The following is an 18,713-nucleotide window of genomic DNA, read 5'->3' as shown; positions in this document are numbered from 1 at the left end:
ATTAAAAAGAGGAAAAAACAAAACAAAACACAGAGAACTGGACATGAAGAAGGTGCCTTAGAATGTTCCTTAGGCATTGGGTAATGGATGAGTGAATTGTGGTATGTGAATGTAACAGATTATTATTGTACCCTAAGAAATGATAAAGGACTTGGTTTCAGAGAATCATAGGCAGAATGATTTTAGAAAATAATGGTTAGTATACTAGCAAAGAACTGAAACTAGAGCAGATACTTCTTGATTGTGGGATGGTTAAATTATTTGTGATATGAATATAATTGAATATCTCTGTGCTGTAAGAAATGATGAATATGATAAATTAAAACATGGAAACATTTACAAGTGATGCAAAATGTGAAGAAATCAATGCTAAGAAACTAATGTATACAATGCCTTCATCAGTGTTATTGGAAAAAGCCAGAATCATAACACATTTAAAAATGAATATTGAAAAATTACAAAACATGTTCCCAAAGAATGCATATAAGAAGATACCTCCTCCTACTCTCAAGCAATGTGACATCTATGGGTGCACATCACTGAATATATATTCATGTGTTACTGTTTTGGTTTTTTTTTAGTGTATTGATTGGTTTGGTTGCATTTTTCTCCCCCTTCCTCTTTTTTTACCATTTAAAATTCTTTATAATGTAGAATATAACAGAGAGATGTTATAACAAAGGTATTAATAAAATTTATTTTTAAAAAATAATTAATATTGAAAGGGATTTCAGGGAATGCAGCATAATTTGTACTAAAGCAGAGGTAAATAAGAACAACCAGAATAAATGTATATATGGACAACAAATTTGTAAAGAAAAATAGCTTTGAAAGACTTAAGAACCTTGTTCAAAGTGCTGACCAGCCTTGACTCCAGATGACCAATGGCAGAGCATATTCTGCCAGAGAGGTGATGGACATAAAATGAAGTGACATAAATTTTTGAACATGTCCACTGTAGATTATGTGTTACAAGGAGGATTTTTCCTTCGTTTTTTTCCCCCTCAGTTTTTAATGGGAGGTGTAGCAATAGTGAAAGCAGTAAGAAGAGGACCTTCAAAATACTTTTTAAATGTATAATAGAGAACAGAAGGAAGTTTAGAAGGAAGCACAGACAAGAAAGTTTTGAAACTATTGTGTAGGATTTATTCAGTATGTGTGCATATCTTAAGAGCTAGCAACATAAAATGAAGATGTGTGTTTATAGAATTTTCATTTTTCTGTTCTATTTTCATGGAAATCTTTTTTGGTTTGAAAACTCAGGAGTAAAAAATTTGTTAAAGCAAAGAAATGAAAGTTAGAGATCAAATATAATGTTAAGGAAATAGTTAATATACATTTATTATGTATCACATTTATTATACATGCCACATTGCTTGTTATGTGCTCAGGATAAAAAGAAGAGTAAAAGACAGCTCTCAAGAAGAGAGTTTAATTAAACTTTAATTAAACAGTTTAAGAACAGTTTAATTGGTGAGACAACACATTGATAACTGTACAAAAGCCAGATATAGGATCAATTGGAGGTAATGAACATAGGAACACTAGTATTAAGGAGGATTAGGAAGCACTTTTTGTAGAACATGTGATTTTAGGTGAGATTTTTAGGAGTCCAGGACTTGGAGATGAGGGAATGGCATGGTAGATATAATTGAAAATACTGGGGTTTAATCGATCGAGTGCATTGTTGAAAGAATGTCAAAGACATCATTGGGCATGTCAGGTGTAAGAATATTGTAAAGGTCTTATTTGGGAGAAAGCTGAATCATTAATCGCTTTGACTGCCAAACTGAGGATTTTATATTTGATTCTAGAAATGATAAGTCACTGGAGTAAAGGTTGTAACATGATCAGAAATATACTTTTGGAAGATAACTTTTACTGGATAATGGAGGATAGTTTGAATTGGAGAAGCTAGTGACAGGCAAACCAGAGCTGCACTATATTGGTGGCATTGTCACAGAAGAGAAGCATACATGTATGAGAGATGGTCTGAAGATAAAATCACCAAGATTAGGCAAAAGATTGGATATAGAGTGGTGAGAAAGAATGAGGTTTAGAGTTTAGTGACTAGAAAGATGATATTATCCTTAACAGAAATAGGGAAGTTTGGAAGAGGGGAGAGTTGGGGTGGGAGAAAGATAATGAGTTGAGTGTTTCTTGAGGCATGTTGAGTTTAATCTGTCTCCAAGATATGCAATTCTATGTATGCAGTAAGCAGTTGGCGAAAGGAAATTATTTATAATATAATATAATTAAACATGGGTTTAAAAAGCCAGTTAGTTAAGACAGGTTAGGAAATTTAACTCATTCCATGTGGAAATATATTTTTAAATACTATGATTTTCTCCCTAAAGTTTGTATTTTTTCTCTCTGTACTTCTCTTGTATTGCTCTGATCTACCCAAAATTTCTCTTTTTCAGTTTCAGTGTCTGGACAAAATTATAATGCAGCCATAATTTCTTGAAATTGAGCTGGTCCATTGTTAAATTTAAGTGTCACTATGTTGATGTAGCCTATAATCTGTGATTATAGTTTCTGGTTGACTTGACTAATTAGATAATCACCTAGTACAATCAAATAGCATTCTATATGTAGTATGGATAAGAACAGTCTATAATTAAATGTGTTTCTGTCTACACACATACACACACGCACGTGTGCGCACACGCACACGCATACACACTCAAGGATCTATCTAACAAATAAGAGATTTTGTTTTTTGAAAAGACAGGTAGCTACATTAACCATATACTAGAGAATCATAGTTTTTCTAAACATTGTTGAAGGTTGAGAACTATCTAGTACCTGTCTTAGGTATCCAGTTTTAAGTCTTGAGTAAATTATATTTGGTAGACTAACTTAGTAATATGTAGTAAAATGATTTGGTCTCCAATTAGCCTCATAAAGCAAGTACTAGAGATGTGAGACTAAATCACATACTTATTAAGTGTCATGAAAGAGGATTAGATAGAGTTTAAACATAGCTTTTGGTAAGTGAAAAGTTTACAAGTCAGATTTTTTAAAATCAGTTTTTATAGGTTTGACAGTGACTACCCCCAGATTCAACCAATTTAGCATTTATTCAGTATTTACAATGTGTTTAAAAAAAATGTGCTAAAGTCCTGGCAGTATAAAGAAAGGTTAAAGTTTTTTTCTTGCCCTTAAGAGAAAGATAACTTGTAAATAACTGTGCACATGAATACAAATACATATAATAGAAGTTGACAGTAAGTACATGTATTGGGGTAATCATAGAAACCTGAGAGATTAAGGATGAATACCATCTAGCTGAATGTATTACGGAGAGTGAAGGACCTGCATCTAGGCCTTAAAGAAAAGCATTTCACTGTGTCCTGATGTAAGGAATAATTTTTTTAGGGCAAGAGGGTTATGAGAAAGGGGATGTCAGATGTGTACATTTTGGACATTTTGGTAGTATCACAAAGGATACATTGGAAAGAGCAGAGAGACTAATTAAGGAAACAAAATAATCTAGAACAGAGGAGGAAAGGGCCTAGACTCTGTTACTGGTAATAGAAAAAATAAAAGTAATTAGAGTGATTCCCAAGTTCCTGGAGTCTCTCAATAGCATCCTTCCCAATGGATTGTATGTAGGAGATTGAGCAAAGGGAAGTGTTTGGGATAACTGAGGATTTCAGCTTGTGTAACTTGAAGAATGATCATGCGATGGAAAGAAGTTTTGGAGAAGATCATATGAGTTTTAGATCTGTTTAATTGGTGGTATCTGAGATATCATCATAAAGAATTCCATTGAATACTTAGAGGTAGAATTTGAGTGTTAAAACAAACCTTATGATTAAGATGTGAGTCATCTTTATCAAAGTGAAAAATTGAAGTCTTGTACTACATGAAAGTATCACAGATTTTTATTAAATATGTGCTGTGTGTACAACACTGATGGGAATGGGGAATATAAAATTTAAGTAAGGTGTTTTCATGTAGCTTACATTTTAGTATTTGAGTAATCCTACACTATTGAAGACTTAAGGGGGAATATATGATTATCTATGAGTATTTAAATGTCATTCCTGATTAGACCTTTTGCTTCACCATATAGTAGATCTGGGAGCAGTTAGTAGAAGTTGCAGAGAGATTTTTGGCTGACAATGGAGAAAAATTTCCATGAAATTGGAGTTATCCCAAAGTCAAATGGGTTACCCTGAGAGGTACTGGATTCTTCTCCTCATGAGGTCTTCAAATGAAGACTGTAAACCACTTTCTGAGAATGTTGTAGAGGGGTTTAGATTTTTGATCAGGTAATTTGGAGTAGGTACTTGCGGGATTTCTTATTGGAAATAAAAGATTGGTCAATAGTGTCACATGTGCTTGAAAATTCAAAAAGCACAAGAGCTGAAAAGAGACGATATATTTTGTCCTTTTGAGCTCTTGGTCACCCTGGAGATACCAGTTTCAATCAAGAGGCAGAATAGGAGCCCAGTGTGCTGAAATGAGAGTTGTAGAGTAGGTGGCAAATATGTATCACATGAATGGGAAGGAGAGAGAATAATAGCTTAAAAAAGTTGCAGTATTAGGGGAAGAGTGGAATTTTTTTTTAGTTCATTAGATTTCAAAGGAATAGGGAAGACAGTTTCTCTAGGAAGAGGATAAGGCGCCAGTACTAAGTCAGAGATGAAACTAAGAGTGAAGTTGAGGGTTTAAGATCCAGGAAATGGCAAAATTCCAATTGAAAACAAATCAGAGTTCTTATTTACTTATTTACAGACATATTATCTATCTTTGTCACCTTTAAAAAAATTTTATCATGGATATTCACATACTGGCAAGGGTCAAGGAAATTTTCAATCCAAGATAATTTGGATGTGTAAGTTAGCTCTTAAAATTTAAATAATAAAGAAGGTAGTATTTCAAATGACTTCTTAATCAGGAGACTTAATGACTTATTCCATCTAATATGATGTCATCTTTTGACTAATGACTGTATAATCTAAGCAAGAATATAATGTATGATACCATCCCCTTACCACTTCTTCCTATGTAGAGAATGCATGTCACAGTTTTTCCTCCAAAGGAAAAATATCACATTTGACCACCTTTAAGAAAACAAAACACTTTTGATTTAAAAATTTTTGAAATAGTTTCTCATTTAAATTCTGCTATCAAATAGCCTTTATTTGTTGTATTTATGAGCATATTCCATAACATACCATTTTAAATAGGTCTTAAAATGACATTAATTGGTACCTTCTTACAGATCACCAAAGTTGTACTTAGTAAAGGCTGGAGATGTCTTGAATGCACAGTTTGTGAAGCTTGTGGCAAGGCCACTGATCCAGGAAGACTCCTTCTTTGTGATGACTGTGACATAAGCTATCACACTTACTGCCTGGATCCTCCATTGCAAACAGTTCCCAAAGGAGGCTGGAAGTGTAAATGGTACATTGTTTTAAAAATTTCATTATTACCTTTTCCTTTTCTCTTTCGTTTTCATGTCACTTTAAAAAGCCAAGTACATCTACTGATGATACCAACATTTGCTATTTAACAAATATTTTGTTGAGTATTTTTAATAAATTGAGATTTCAATTGCACTGCAGTTCTTTGTTTGATCTGTGATGTCACCTAGATTTTTATTCATATCTTCTCTTTTTGTGAGATTCTTGTCTGTTTTCTTATAAATTCTCCTTTGGAGATTTATTTACCCATTGAACACAAGGTCTTCCTCTTTGGCCTTTTGATTCTCATGCATCACTGTAGCATTCCTTTTCTCATTTTATATGACTGCCCCCCACATCCTTTGTCAGTCATAAAATTCCTGAATCATTTTCTTCCTGAAATATTTGTTTCAGCATATTTTTCATCCTCATGTGTATTTCCTTTAACCTATTACCCTTTGGTTCAATCAGAGTTTTATTTTTGTAGACTGGGCTACACAATAATTTTTAGCCATATACCATCACAGTGTTAGGTGTTTAAAAAACACTGGTCCTTATGCAGCTTGGCATCATTAAAGCTGTGCAGTTTCCCAAATGTAGTATTTAAGTGCTAACACCTGGAGTGTTTCCCGTAGCATTGAATTGGTTTGTTAACCTCTCCTCTTCGTCTCCAATGTGGGAAAACTCAATTGCACAGTTGGCATTTAAATTCTGACAAAATTTGTATTACGGGTAGCAAATTAGGAATTGTTTGTATTTTTGTTTTGCAGGTGTGTTTGGTGCAGACATTGTGGAGCAACATCTCCAGGTCCACGATGCGAATGGCAAAACAATTATACCCAGTGTGCCCCATGTGCAAGTTTATCTATCTGCCCAGTCTGCTCTCGAAATTATAGGGAAGAGGATCTTATTCTGCAGTGCAGACAGTGTGACAGGTAATTCTTTCCTTTTTATAATTTTCCGTATATACTCCTTTTATCCATTAAGTCAATGATTGTAAAACTTTTAACATTATGCAAAAAAATGTCTGGCAAGATGGCCGAGTTGTTTTGTCTAATCTCTGCTCCCTATCATCATTTATGAACCACAGGATAAATGCTAAGTCATAAAAAACAGGTAATAAACTCCTGTGGAGGGAAAAATCTTAAAAAAGAAGTAATGAGTAGATGAAAAAGAGTTCTAGATGTAATGAAGATATACTATCAGATAAAAGAATTCTAGGAGAAATTATTAGAAGAAGAAATATTAAAATGATAACTAGGTCCCTTGGAAATGACCATGGAACCTTTGCAAAAACTTCTATAGTTGGTTATATGTTCTGTAAGTAGAATAATGGAATAAAATTAGAGCTTTTAAAGAATTCTAAAAGTTGTGAGGATCCGTGTTTCAGAGTATTTGGTAAATAAAAAAATCTTTAAGTGGCAAATAGAAACAGAAGTTGAAATGCAAAGATTTAAAAAATATTCCTTGACCATAGCATGCTTTGAGCTGGGCACTGTGATGTGGATGGGAAGAAAATTATCTTTAACCCTCTTTCTGTGACTGGTCATCCAATTAAAAAGTCAAAGATAGTAAAACTACAGAGCAATTTAGCTGACCTTGAAGATTTAAATCAGGAAGAAAATCTGAGAATTACTATTTTTTTTTTTTGTGAGGCAATTTGAGTTAAGTTTGTTTGTTTTTTGCTAGGCGGTGGTGTTATGTGGCTTGCCTAAGGGTCACACAACTCGTAAGGATTTGAACTCAGGTCCTCCTGACTCCAGGGTTGGTGCTCTATCCACTGCACCACCTAGCTGGCCCTGAATTATTGTCTAATCAAGGAGATAAGATAACAAACATTCTGAATACAGTATTGTAAAAAAGTAATATAGGAAACTTGATGAGATTTGAAAACAGGGCAAAGTACAGATTTAAATTTTTTCATTTCCCCCAATCCCAACTCCTTCTCTAATACTAGAGTAATCATAGTGATGTTCTCTTAAATACTGTAATCACTGAGTTCATCAACCTACTTTTCCTCTCACGAGCTACTCCTGTGTCCCATTTCAACCATATACAAAAATGGTCATACCTGCAATCTTTCCATCACCTGCCAATGTATTGCTTCCATGTTAAAGATTTCTGAAATGCCCTTATCCAACCATAATGTGTTGTCTTTGAGCCTCTCCTTCTGCTTTCCCTTACAAAACTTTACTATTCTTCATCTTCACCATGACCTACAATCCCTTGACTCTTCAATTCTCTCCCAGGCCATCTCCACAATATTAGCCATTCTCTCTTCTTTTCCCTGTCTTGACTTCTTGGTGAGCCAATTCAATTCTATGCTGTCCTCCTCTCTTAAATCCTTCTCCTTCTTATATCGTTGATGGTGCCCAACCACACCCTATTCTTGGATCACTTGCACTGTTTATGACTGTTGCACCTATACAGGTGCTATTGAACCAAGGTAACTGGGTCTGCTCTTAATTTATGTTATGTAACTTCACCTGGGTCCTCACTGCATTTAGCTAACTCCTTACTTAACTGACTATGTCATTTTCCACAGAAGATCTTCCAAACATTTTCCAAACCTCCTGTGGTTCTTCTTCCCCTCATTCTCTCAGCCACAGAAAAAATTGAAGCTATTTTCTATGAGCTCCCTCTTCTCCTCTCATTCTTATCTCTTATCTTGCTGAGCCTTCTGCTACTTTTTTCCTTCTTCACTGGTGTTTCATATGTTAAAATGGCCTTATGCCTTACCAAGGCTAACCTCCTTGTCTAGATGATCCCATTCCATCCTGTCTCTTCTAGCAGATTACCCCTCTGTTATCCCCACTCTTTCATTTAATTTTCAAATCTCTCCCTTTCTACATGCCTACTGCCTAAAAACATACTCTTCTATCCTGAAAAAACCTTCATTTGATCTTACTTTGCTTCTAACTAGTGTCCTGCATATCTCTTCTGCCCTTTCTAGCCAAACACCTTGAAAAAGGTTATTTACAATAGGTGCCTCCAGTCTTTCCTCTTTCTCTCTTTACCACTTACAATCTGGCTTCTGACCATGTCTTCCCCCATCTTCAAAAATCCCTCACTTTTCTACAGGAATCATTATCTTCCCCCCTAAACCTGACTCTATCCTTCCCTTACTGTTAAGGGCAACAGCATCCTCCCAGTCCCCCAGGCTAGCAATATGAGAGCCATCCTGGGTTCTTTACCATCTTTCACTCCTATATCCAATGTGTTGCAAGGCCAGTCCATTTGTAACATCTCTCAAATATGCCTTTTTGTGTCCTCTGACACTATCACGATTGTAGTGCAGCTCCTCATCACCTCGCATCTCAATTATTGATGGTGGGTCTGCCTGTCTCAAGTCTTTGCCCTGTCCGATCCAGCCTCTATTCAGTAACTGAAGTGACTTTACTGAAATGCAGGTCATCATCCTTACTCCCTCTGTCTTACTTAATAAGCATCCCCCCTAGATCAAATACTACAGCTCTTTTTGACATTTAAAGCCCTCCACAACATAACCTTACTACTCTTGCCCTTCCAGTTTTCTTACACTTTATTACCTGACACATACTCTTCTATTCAGTGACACTGGCCTCCTGGGTATTCCACAAACAGGAACCTCCATCTCTTGGTTCTGGGCAATTTCTCTGGCTGTCCCCTGTGTCTGTAACACTTTCTTTCTTCTGCACTGACTACTGATCTCCCTGGTTTCCTTTAAGTCCTAACTAAAATTCCATCTTCTACAGGAAGCCTTCCCCAATCCCTCTTAATTCCATTGCCTTCCCTCTCTTATTTCGTATGTATCCTTTAGGTAGCTTACTTTGTTTATATTTGTTTCTCTCTTTGTAGGTAAGGACTGTCATTTATCTCTTATGCTTTGTACCACGCCTGGCATATAATAGACACTAAATAAATTTTTATTCAAAAAATGATGATGGAATGAATGAATGACAGTCGAATTAGAAATACCTACAGTAGAGAATAGAGGTTATGGTAAATCAGAATTTGACAGATTGAAACATCGTAAAATCACTTGGCGTTAGGGGAATGAAGAGAATTCATAGAGTACTTATCTGTCTGGTTTGATTAAAAGACCGTAGATTTACATCAGGGAAGAGTTTTTAGAGTTCCACAAGGCTAACTCTCTCATTCTGTTTATTCATTCATTCATTCATTCATTCATTCATTCATTCATTTATCCCCTGAGTGTCACTAAGCCATTTTATTGGTGATATGCTACTATTATTAATAAAATGATTAATTACCCAGAAATTACATCTCTTGAACTTCTTAAACAGTAAAACAGTCACAGTACCTACTACATGCCAGGCACTGTTAAAGTCTAGGGATACAAAAAAGAAGCAAAAGACAGTCCCTGGCCTCAGGGAGCTTACAATCTAACAGGTGAGACAACGTGCAAACACATACATACAACCAAACAATGTACAGAAGAAATAGGAAGTAATTAATAGAAGGCAGCCACTGGATCATCTCCTTTGATCCCCAAAACAATCTTTGCAGGTAGGTGTTATTATGCTTATTTTACAGATGACGAAACTGAGGCAGGATGATGTTAATGACTTTATGTGGTTGGAACATCAAGGGGGACAGAAGCCAATCAAGTCCCAGGAATATCAGTTTTGTTTCCTTTTAGAGAAAATTAATCCCTATTCCAGGGATACAGAAAACCTTGCCCTGATTACAACTGTCTGCATACATCTTATACATACATAGTTGTTTGCATGTTGTGTCCCCATTAGCCTGCGAGAAACCTGATGTTAAGAGCTATCATTAAACCTTTCTTTCTACTACACTTAGCACAGTGCAGAGCACATAGCAAGGACTTCATGAAAGGCTTTTTGAATGCCTATTTGATATCCTTTATTTTTCCCAGTTTTTCTTCATAGGTTTTTATGTTGCAGGCAGCTCACCACCTTCGGCCTCTCCATTGCCCTTTCAGTAATATTCATATTTAATCCTTCAGAGGTTGTAAATCAATACATTTTGCTCTTCCTAATTAGCAGGATGTGAGCTCTAGCCACCAGCATTCTGAACAGGAGGGGAATTCACTGACCACTTCAAGTCTGGACATGGGTGCCAATAGATAGGTCCCCAGCCTGTTTGCATCATTTTTTTTTTCTTCTGATGTGGCCTTGCATGGTATCTCTGAGAGGGAATAATAAGGCAGACAGACACAAGGGAGGAGTCCCTCATTTTATTTTTATCTGGCTTGATTTCAGGATGGTAGAGTCCACACCAGACCTAATTGACCATTGAATCTAACATCCTCATTATAGGAAACTGAGGCGCAAAATTATCAATTGATTTGCCAATGGTCAGAAAGGAAGAGTGTTTTAGGAGGGATTTCAGACCAGATCTTCCTGACTTATGCCCTATCCAGTCAGTCTTATTGTTCCCTAAGGGGTAAGGAGTATGCTATAGAATATATCTGTAAAAGAAAAATCTAAATTAAGGATAGGTAGGTGGTAATACAGGGTTTCCTACTGTAATGCCTATGATGTAATGAGTAATCTTAGTATTTGATTTGTTCATAACAAAAGGGACAAACTTAACAATTATAACCTTAAAGCTTAATTTACTAACCTACCTCAAAATTGGAAGAGAATTACTGAGTAGATTTTAAAGTAGTACTCAGTAATTTCTTAGATGTCTCCTGTATGTACAACAGAAAAAGATATATGCAGATTTGATGTGAAAGTGCAGGAATTAAGATTTCTTATAATCCAATTAAATTCAAAAAGCAGAGGTTTTAACTGTGATTTGTGATAAATGTATAATGCAAATACTATCACAGAAAATAAAAAGGAAGACTATATTAAGCTTAAATGAAGCATAAGTGATAAAAACTATTGCTATCAAAAGTAAATTTTCCAAAGAGTACAGCATCTAAACACATAAAAGACTTAAATTTGGAATCTTAGAGAATATTTCTTTTATAGAATAATTTTTTTTACCTTTGAAAAATTGATCATGAGGTTCTGCATAAATAAGTAAATGATGCAGAAAACACAAAAGACCGTAATTCAGTAATATTATAATCAATAAAATAAATTTAACAGTGATCTAAATGTAGGCAAAACTGTATAAATAATGAGTAGGTCAAAATTATATATCATAATATGATGATAATAAAACAATATACCACATTTTGAAATGCAGCTATGAAATTTCTTAAATATTTTTAAAGCAACAGTGGTAATGTAGAGGACTAAGAACTTGAGTATCCAGGTAAAACATCCTGGAAAAACCAACAAAATTATCATCCCAAAAAACAGCAGAAGAAAAGAAGTTGATTTTTTTCAACATTGCCATTTTTTTTTTCTACTGAGTATGTAAGATATTTAGGCTATTAAAGCTTAAAACTGTACTAAAACATTTGATCTCTGTATTTCTCCCTTGTCTTCTACCAAACAAAAGTGAAAAATAAAACTTGAGGGGGATGTTCAGCAAAATTAATCAATGTATGAAATATTGTGTACTCATTTGTCCCTCTATGTACTTTTGCAGTGATGGGAGGAAGGTACAGTAAGCAAGGATATGTTACAATCAAGGGAGCTATAAAATTAAAAACGAATACTTTGGGGATCAACAGTGCCAGGCATGGTGACATATTACTATAATCTTATCTATCAAGGGGGGATTAGGCTGGCAGATGTCTTGGGCTCTGGAATCCTGATCTGCAGTGGGCTATGCTAATTGGTGTTATCATTAAGTTGGGCCCCAATATGGTGAACCTTTGGAATTGTGGGACCTATTAAAGGGCAAAAGGGGTTTGGTATGAAATAGCACCACTGAAAGCTTCACTACTGATTTGTAGTTGAATCAAGCCCATGAGAGTAGCCTCTGTACTTCCAGCCTGGTTAAGATGTGGAGAAATTCACAACGAATGGTTTAAAGTTAAAATTATCAGATTGTTATTTAAAATTACTTCTAGGTCACACTTAGTATAAATAATTAGTTCTCTGAAGTGGTCCCATGTATTTGAATTTGTACAATTTAAAGCTTAATTTTTAAAAATATGCTAATTGGTTTCAGCCCAGTGGATATTAGAAGTTGGAATTTAAGTAGGGCAACCACTTCAGGATTTTCATTATTTACACTAATCTAGACCTAGATGTATATGTCAGTGAAAATAAATATTTAAATTAAATAGATCAATATATACATGATATTGTTATAGTTGAAAATTAAGATAGACTGAGAGACAGTGTTCGGAGCATTGTCAATTTATAACTTGGTCTAGCAATAACCAACAAATTGGGTCAATAGTCTCTCTTAAATGACCAAAGACTATGGATAGGACTTACTAACCTTCATATAGTTTTGAGATGTATAAGAAAACAAAGAACAGAGTTATTAGGTGGGGAAAACAATATAAGTGATTACAGAGTAGTCAGCATTATGAAGTTGGCGAAGTAAGCTAGCCATTAATGAAATCTCTATGAAGGAAAAAAACAACCCAGTTTTTTTTCCCTGTAATTCATTTAAATTTTCTTTTAAATATTTAGATTCTGTGCACTTTTATTTATTTTGTGTGTGTTCATTTTCTATGATACCTTTCAACAAAATGTAGTTTCTATGTTGGCCAGTTTTAATAAAGTCTTACTTTTGCTTTTTTTTTTTTTTACCTGAGGTCATGATTCCTCCTTTTGCTTTTTAAAATTAATTTGAAGCATAAAGATTTTGCTCTAACTCTTTATTTTCACTCCTTGTGAGTCTTTGTTTTGTATCAACAGTATACTGTTGGATCCTGATTTACAATCCATTCTGCTATATTTGTTTCTTTTGGAATATTTCCATACTTCCCATGTTCATAATTACGATCTTTCCATTCTGTTCTTACACCTTTTTCTCTCTTTGATATTCCCTTGCTTTTAATTATGTGTGTGTATCTTTATTGTGTCAAATATTTTTCAATTAAATGTAAAAACATTTTTAATATTTTTTAAAATTTTGAGGTGTCGATTCTCTCCCTCCCTCCTGACCCTTGAACGCTTCTTGGAAAGGCAAGCAGTTTGGTATCAACTATCCATGTGAAGTAATGTAAACCATTTCCAAAATTAGCCATGTTGCAAAAATACATACCAAAAAAATAAAAACCCTACAAGAAAAATAAAGTTTAAAAAATGTGCTTAAATCTGCATTGAGAGTTCATCAACTCTCTCTCTGGAGATGGACAATATTTTTCATCAAGGGTTCTTCGGAATTGTCTTAAATAATTTTCTTTATGAAAATTGATAAGTCTTTTGCAGTTGATCATCCATACCATCCTTACAATACTGATATTACTGTGTACACTGTTCTCCTGATTGTGCTCATTTTATTTTTCATCATGTCATATGTTTCCCCAGGTTTTTCTGAAACCACCATGTTCATCATTTCTTGATGGAACAATAGTATTCCATCAAAATTATATATACCGTAACTTGTTCAGTCATTCCTCAATTAATGGACATACCCTGCTTTTTTATAAAGAAGGAATGAGTGTTCTGAAAGGAGTGTGCTCAGCATAGTAACTGTGTATTTCACTCATTTCTTTCTTCTCTCTTGCCTCTCTTTTCTTCCTTTCCCCAAATCCCGGTCAGACCTTACTTCTTCCCTTTTAAATTGTTTTCATAATCTCCTTTTTACTTGTAGCATTTTCTGGTTACCCTGAAAGGAGTCTAAGAGATTTGCGAAAAGAAATTCAGGAAATCATTATGACCAAGTTGAACATATTCTAAGGATGTAATGATGGCTCATTATTAAGGACACACTTCACATAATCACTTTTTTCCCGCAAGTCCATTGCGGTCAGTGAAAACCATATTGAAAACATATTGTCTGACTTAATTCTCCAGTCCTTGGCATTGTGTTTTGATCTGCACTGGCATAGAATCTCAGAGCTAGGAGCACTTATAGCACTTAAGGGTTTGTAAAGCATTTTTTATACTCACAGTGCCTCTGAGTAGTAGGTGCAATTATTATCCCTATTTTGGAGATATTAACTCTGAGGCAAATAGAGGGTAAGCAACTTGCCCAAGGTCACACAGTGTTTTTATATATGACTTTCTGATGATGATGAAAATTATGATAATGATGCTAATGATGTTGACAACTAACATATGGCAATTAATATGTGCCAGACATTATGCTGGGTGATTTAAAATTATCTCATTTGATCTTCACCCCAGCTATAGGACTTTCCTGTTGTAACTATTCCTATTTTACAAATGAGGAGGCTCAGGCAAACAGAGCTAAAGGGACATGCCCAACATCACACAGACAGTAACCGTGCAAGTCTGAATTTTAGCTGAGGTCTTCCTCACTAAAGGCTCAGGATCTATGCCTTGTCCGCACCTTTCATGCTTGTACTAGGGCCTTCATAACATATTTAGGCCATATTATGTTTTCGTAGCAATCTCCTTTTTTTTTTTTTTTTTTTAAAACATACTCAAAATTTGGTCATAACCTCTGCTTGCTAACCTTCAGTGAGAAGTAGCTCACAGCCTTCTGATGCTTCCATTTCACTTTTCTATAGTTTCAGTGATTTTACTTAATTTGTTTTACTTTTTGAGACATCAATTAACTATGCTTGAAGTTTGATAAAGAAATCATTCCTAACTTTAAAGCAGTTGTAGCAAAAATGATGAGGCATGATAATTGTAAATTACATGTACCATGAGAGGGAAGGCAGGTCATGTATATCTAGGAATAGGAAAGATTTTACACACACACACACACACACACACACACACACACACACTCACACATATATTACACACACATACATTTTTTCCCCCCTTATACATCTAGTAATATGAAAAATGCTGTCTGGTTAGGTGAGACAAATTTCAGGGCTGTGGAAACAGTGTACCTAATACATAATTAATCTACAGTCTTATAATTTTTTCTTTTTTTTTCCCTTTTGCCTCCTCTTACCTTTCTCTTGCAGCTACATCATGTTCACCCACTTAGATTTTCATTTGCTTTGTTTTTATAACTTATTTTTAAAATCATAGTGGTTTTTTTTATCCTAAATTATTTAAGTTTAAAAAAAATGTTCTTTCATTTAGGTGGATGCATGCTGTCTGCCAGAATTTAAATACTGAGGATGAAGTAGAAAATGTAGCTGATATTGGTTTTGATTGTACTATGTGCAGACCCTATGTTGCTACAGCAAATGGTAAGAGAAAACTTCTTAACAAAAAATGGTAAGATGTTAGCTGAATTGTCTTGTTTCACTCGCATAGAACTTTTATTGAACAATATGTCCTAAACAGTTTTTCTTTTCCTGTAGCCATATTTAATAGGAACATTTTATCATTATGAAGAAAATATGTCAATTACTTTCATAGCTTCCTGGAGAAGAATTATTTCATCCCCACTTAAGAGAAACCCGAATAATGATGCATGAACAGGCAGGATATAAAATGTATTTTTCTGCCTTTTGGGGAGAATAGCTATGGCAACTTAAACCAATTTGGAGAATGCCACAAAATACCTTTGTCTTCATATCAGCTATACTTATTATTTTCTTGTTGCTTCTTTATTCTCTTTTTCACCTGTGAACTTCCTAATGTAAAATATCTTCCTTGCTTATTTCTGAAAGCCATCGTAAAAATAGCTCACTTAACATCCCTGAAAACATTGTCATTTAAGGAAAAAAAGAACGAACATTGTGGAAAAGAGCCTCATATCTATTTAATGCTAATAAAATAAAATTTAAAAAAACTTTTTTTTTGTCATTTCAGTGCCTTCCTCAGACTGCTGTGAATCATCAATTGTTGCACAAATTGTTACAAAAGTAAAAGAGCTAGGTAAAACTTTAAATCTTAATTTCATTTTTTAAAAGTTATTTTGCTATAAAGGAGGAACCATATGTTGTTTTACGTATTTCTGAAGTCCATATGTTGCACGATATATGTAGTCATGTATGTCCTTGATCCTGTTGCCATACTGTTGATGTTCATTCTTTCTGAAATTATCTTTTTATTGTGTAATGTATATAACAGGCTTACTAATCTGGTTTTCTTTTTGGGCACTAGGCATTTCTATAAGATAGAACAATTTAGCAACATTATTCCTATCTTCAATAGTAGTCAGTATATGACTTCTTTATTTTTCCTCCCTAGTTAGTAGTTAACATCTCACCCAAAAAACATAACCTTTGAAGCACTTCAGTCTCTTAATGTCTTTGAATATATATTGAGATCCACTTCATGAAACATAGCAGCTTTTGTAAGATGTTCTTTTAATGCTTAAATTTATAAAAATTCCTTTATAACAGTAAGCTGTTGACATTGATGATTATGAGCTAACAATTACACTCTTTTAAATTTAGCTTATTTCAAAAGTCATTCTGCATTTTTTCTACTATGATTCTAATTTTTGCTTTTCAGTATACCATTAAGACTTGTGAGATGACATTTTTAACTTTTGTCAGTGACATGAGATAATGCGTAGGAGATATTTATTACTATTCTCTGACCTATCTTTAAATTATGTCTTCGTATCAGGGCCCATTTCTGCTTATTTTCATGACGAACAAGTTGCATTTTCTTTCATAAAGTAATTGCTTTCAAAACATTTTACATCACTATTTCTAACTTTCCATGTGGAACTTATTAATATTCAACTAGGTCATTCCCTATTGGGAATCCAGTGTACCTTATTTTCTAGCTTTTTATCTGAAAAGATATTGGTCATGCAAACTACTTCTGTATGTAAAATAGATCTAGAGTAGCTTTTCCTCCTGTAGCTATCATACAAATTTTTTGCATTTAGGAGTGTGGTTTTCTCTTTCTTTTTTCTTTATTTTATTCTCATTTTTCCCTACAAATCCTTGCTGGAAAATGAAATCTACAGCACTTACTAAGGGACTGCCTATATTATTATTATTATTATGATGATGATTATGATTATGATTATTATTATTATTATCATGCATAATATAATAGAGAGTTTTTAACTTGTTTCCTACAAATAATTTGTGAAATTTTAGGTGTCACAGATCTTTTTAGTCTTAATTTAATGCCATTTCATTTATTATTGTTTTTTCTAGGAACAGTGTGTGTGTGTGAATGCATGTGTGTATTTCTGTATTTCAAAAATTTAGGTTCTGTGAATTGTGTTTTGGAATGATGACTGTTTAGAGAAATTATTCTTTTATTGATGTTTGTTTTAAAAATAAATATTATCTTTAAAATAATCGGTAAATATTTTTATATTCCCTTAATGGGCAATATCATTTTTAGATCCCCCGAAGACCTATACACAGGATGGAGTTTGTTTGACTGAATCAGGAATGTCTCAGTTACAGAGCCTCACAGTTACAGTTCCAAGAAAAAAACGATCTAAACCAAAGTTGAAACTAAAGATCATAAACCAGAATAGTGTAGCTGTTCTCCAAACACCCCCAGACATCCAATCAGAACATTCAAGGGATGGTGAAATGGATGACAGTAGAGGTAATAGTGGGGTTTTTTTTTTCTGTGAAACATGTATGTGTTTTTGTTTATGTAATATATGTATAATTTGAATGATTTATAACAATTTTTAAATATTTATTGGACTAAGGAATAGGCTAGTAATATAATAACTTACTCAGTCTGATTTGCTGTTTTACTTTCTAAGTGAGCAGTCTTCTTGGACCTTCCCTCTTCAGGTTCTTTTCTTTTCATGTATCTTCTTAGAACAGACCTTCTTTAGAGAAATCACCCAGAGCACCAGATCTTTTTGAGGATCACAGGTGGGGAAACTCAGATAGCTTGACTGTAGTTAGTTAGATTTCAACCTGGTTATTCCTGGTATCAAGGTGACACTTTCTTGGACACCACATTGAATGGTACATAATATTTAAGTTTAAGCACTGAAGCATTCCAAAGAGTCATATGAACTTATGAGATCCAAAATATTTGCTTGGCAATAGGACATAGGAAAAGTATGAATGAATCACAACAGTGAAAATCTTAGTAAACATTTCAATACAAAGAAATTGTTTTTCTCCCTCTAGGAAATACACTTTCATTTCAAAACAAATGCAGACTTCTTCAAGAGAAGTTAATTCTGTAAATTACTTTTTATACATGTAATTTAGGTGTTGCAGAGTAACAAACATAGATATTTACTTTAAATTAATAAATATAACATAACCCATATTCTAATGTGTAGTTAAACTGCCATGGTCTGGTTGATGATTGTTTGTGAAAATAATTTAACTACCCTAATATGTACATTGTGAGCATATGATAACTACTTTAGTGCTCTAAGTATTCTTGTGTGCTTTTTAATAGTTAATCACAAATA

The 18,713-nt window shown here is 34.0% G+C and overlaps 1 protein-coding gene across 6 annotated transcripts in view; it reads left to right on the top strand.

Annotated features, from left to right (window-relative positions):
* Positions 1-18,713, top strand: part of KMT2C (lysine methyltransferase 2C) — a 285,908-nt gene that overhangs the window by 171,568 nt on the left and 95,627 nt on the right. For all 6 annotated transcript variants that reach the window (XM_027841013.1, XM_027841014.1, XM_027841015.1 and 3 more), the window contains 5 exons: positions 5,237-5,418; positions 6,188-6,352; positions 15,482-15,591; positions 16,160-16,225; positions 17,663-17,875. In XM_027841013.1, the coding sequence (XP_027696814.1) occupies positions 5,237-5,418; positions 6,188-6,352; positions 15,482-15,591; positions 16,160-16,225; positions 17,663-17,875 (736 nt within the window). The remainder of the gene's footprint in view (positions 1-5,236; positions 5,419-6,187; positions 6,353-15,481; positions 15,592-16,159; positions 16,226-17,662; positions 17,876-18,713) is intronic.

The sequence above is a fragment of the Vombatus ursinus genome, unplaced genomic scaffold (genome assembly GCF_900497805.2).
Source record: "Vombatus ursinus unplaced genomic scaffold, bare-nosed wombat genome assembly UNPS02014852.1, whole genome shotgun sequence".
Taxonomy (NCBI): domain Eukaryota; kingdom Metazoa; phylum Chordata; class Mammalia; order Diprotodontia; family Vombatidae; genus Vombatus; species Vombatus ursinus.
This window is presented reverse-complemented; position numbering and strand designations above follow the sequence as displayed.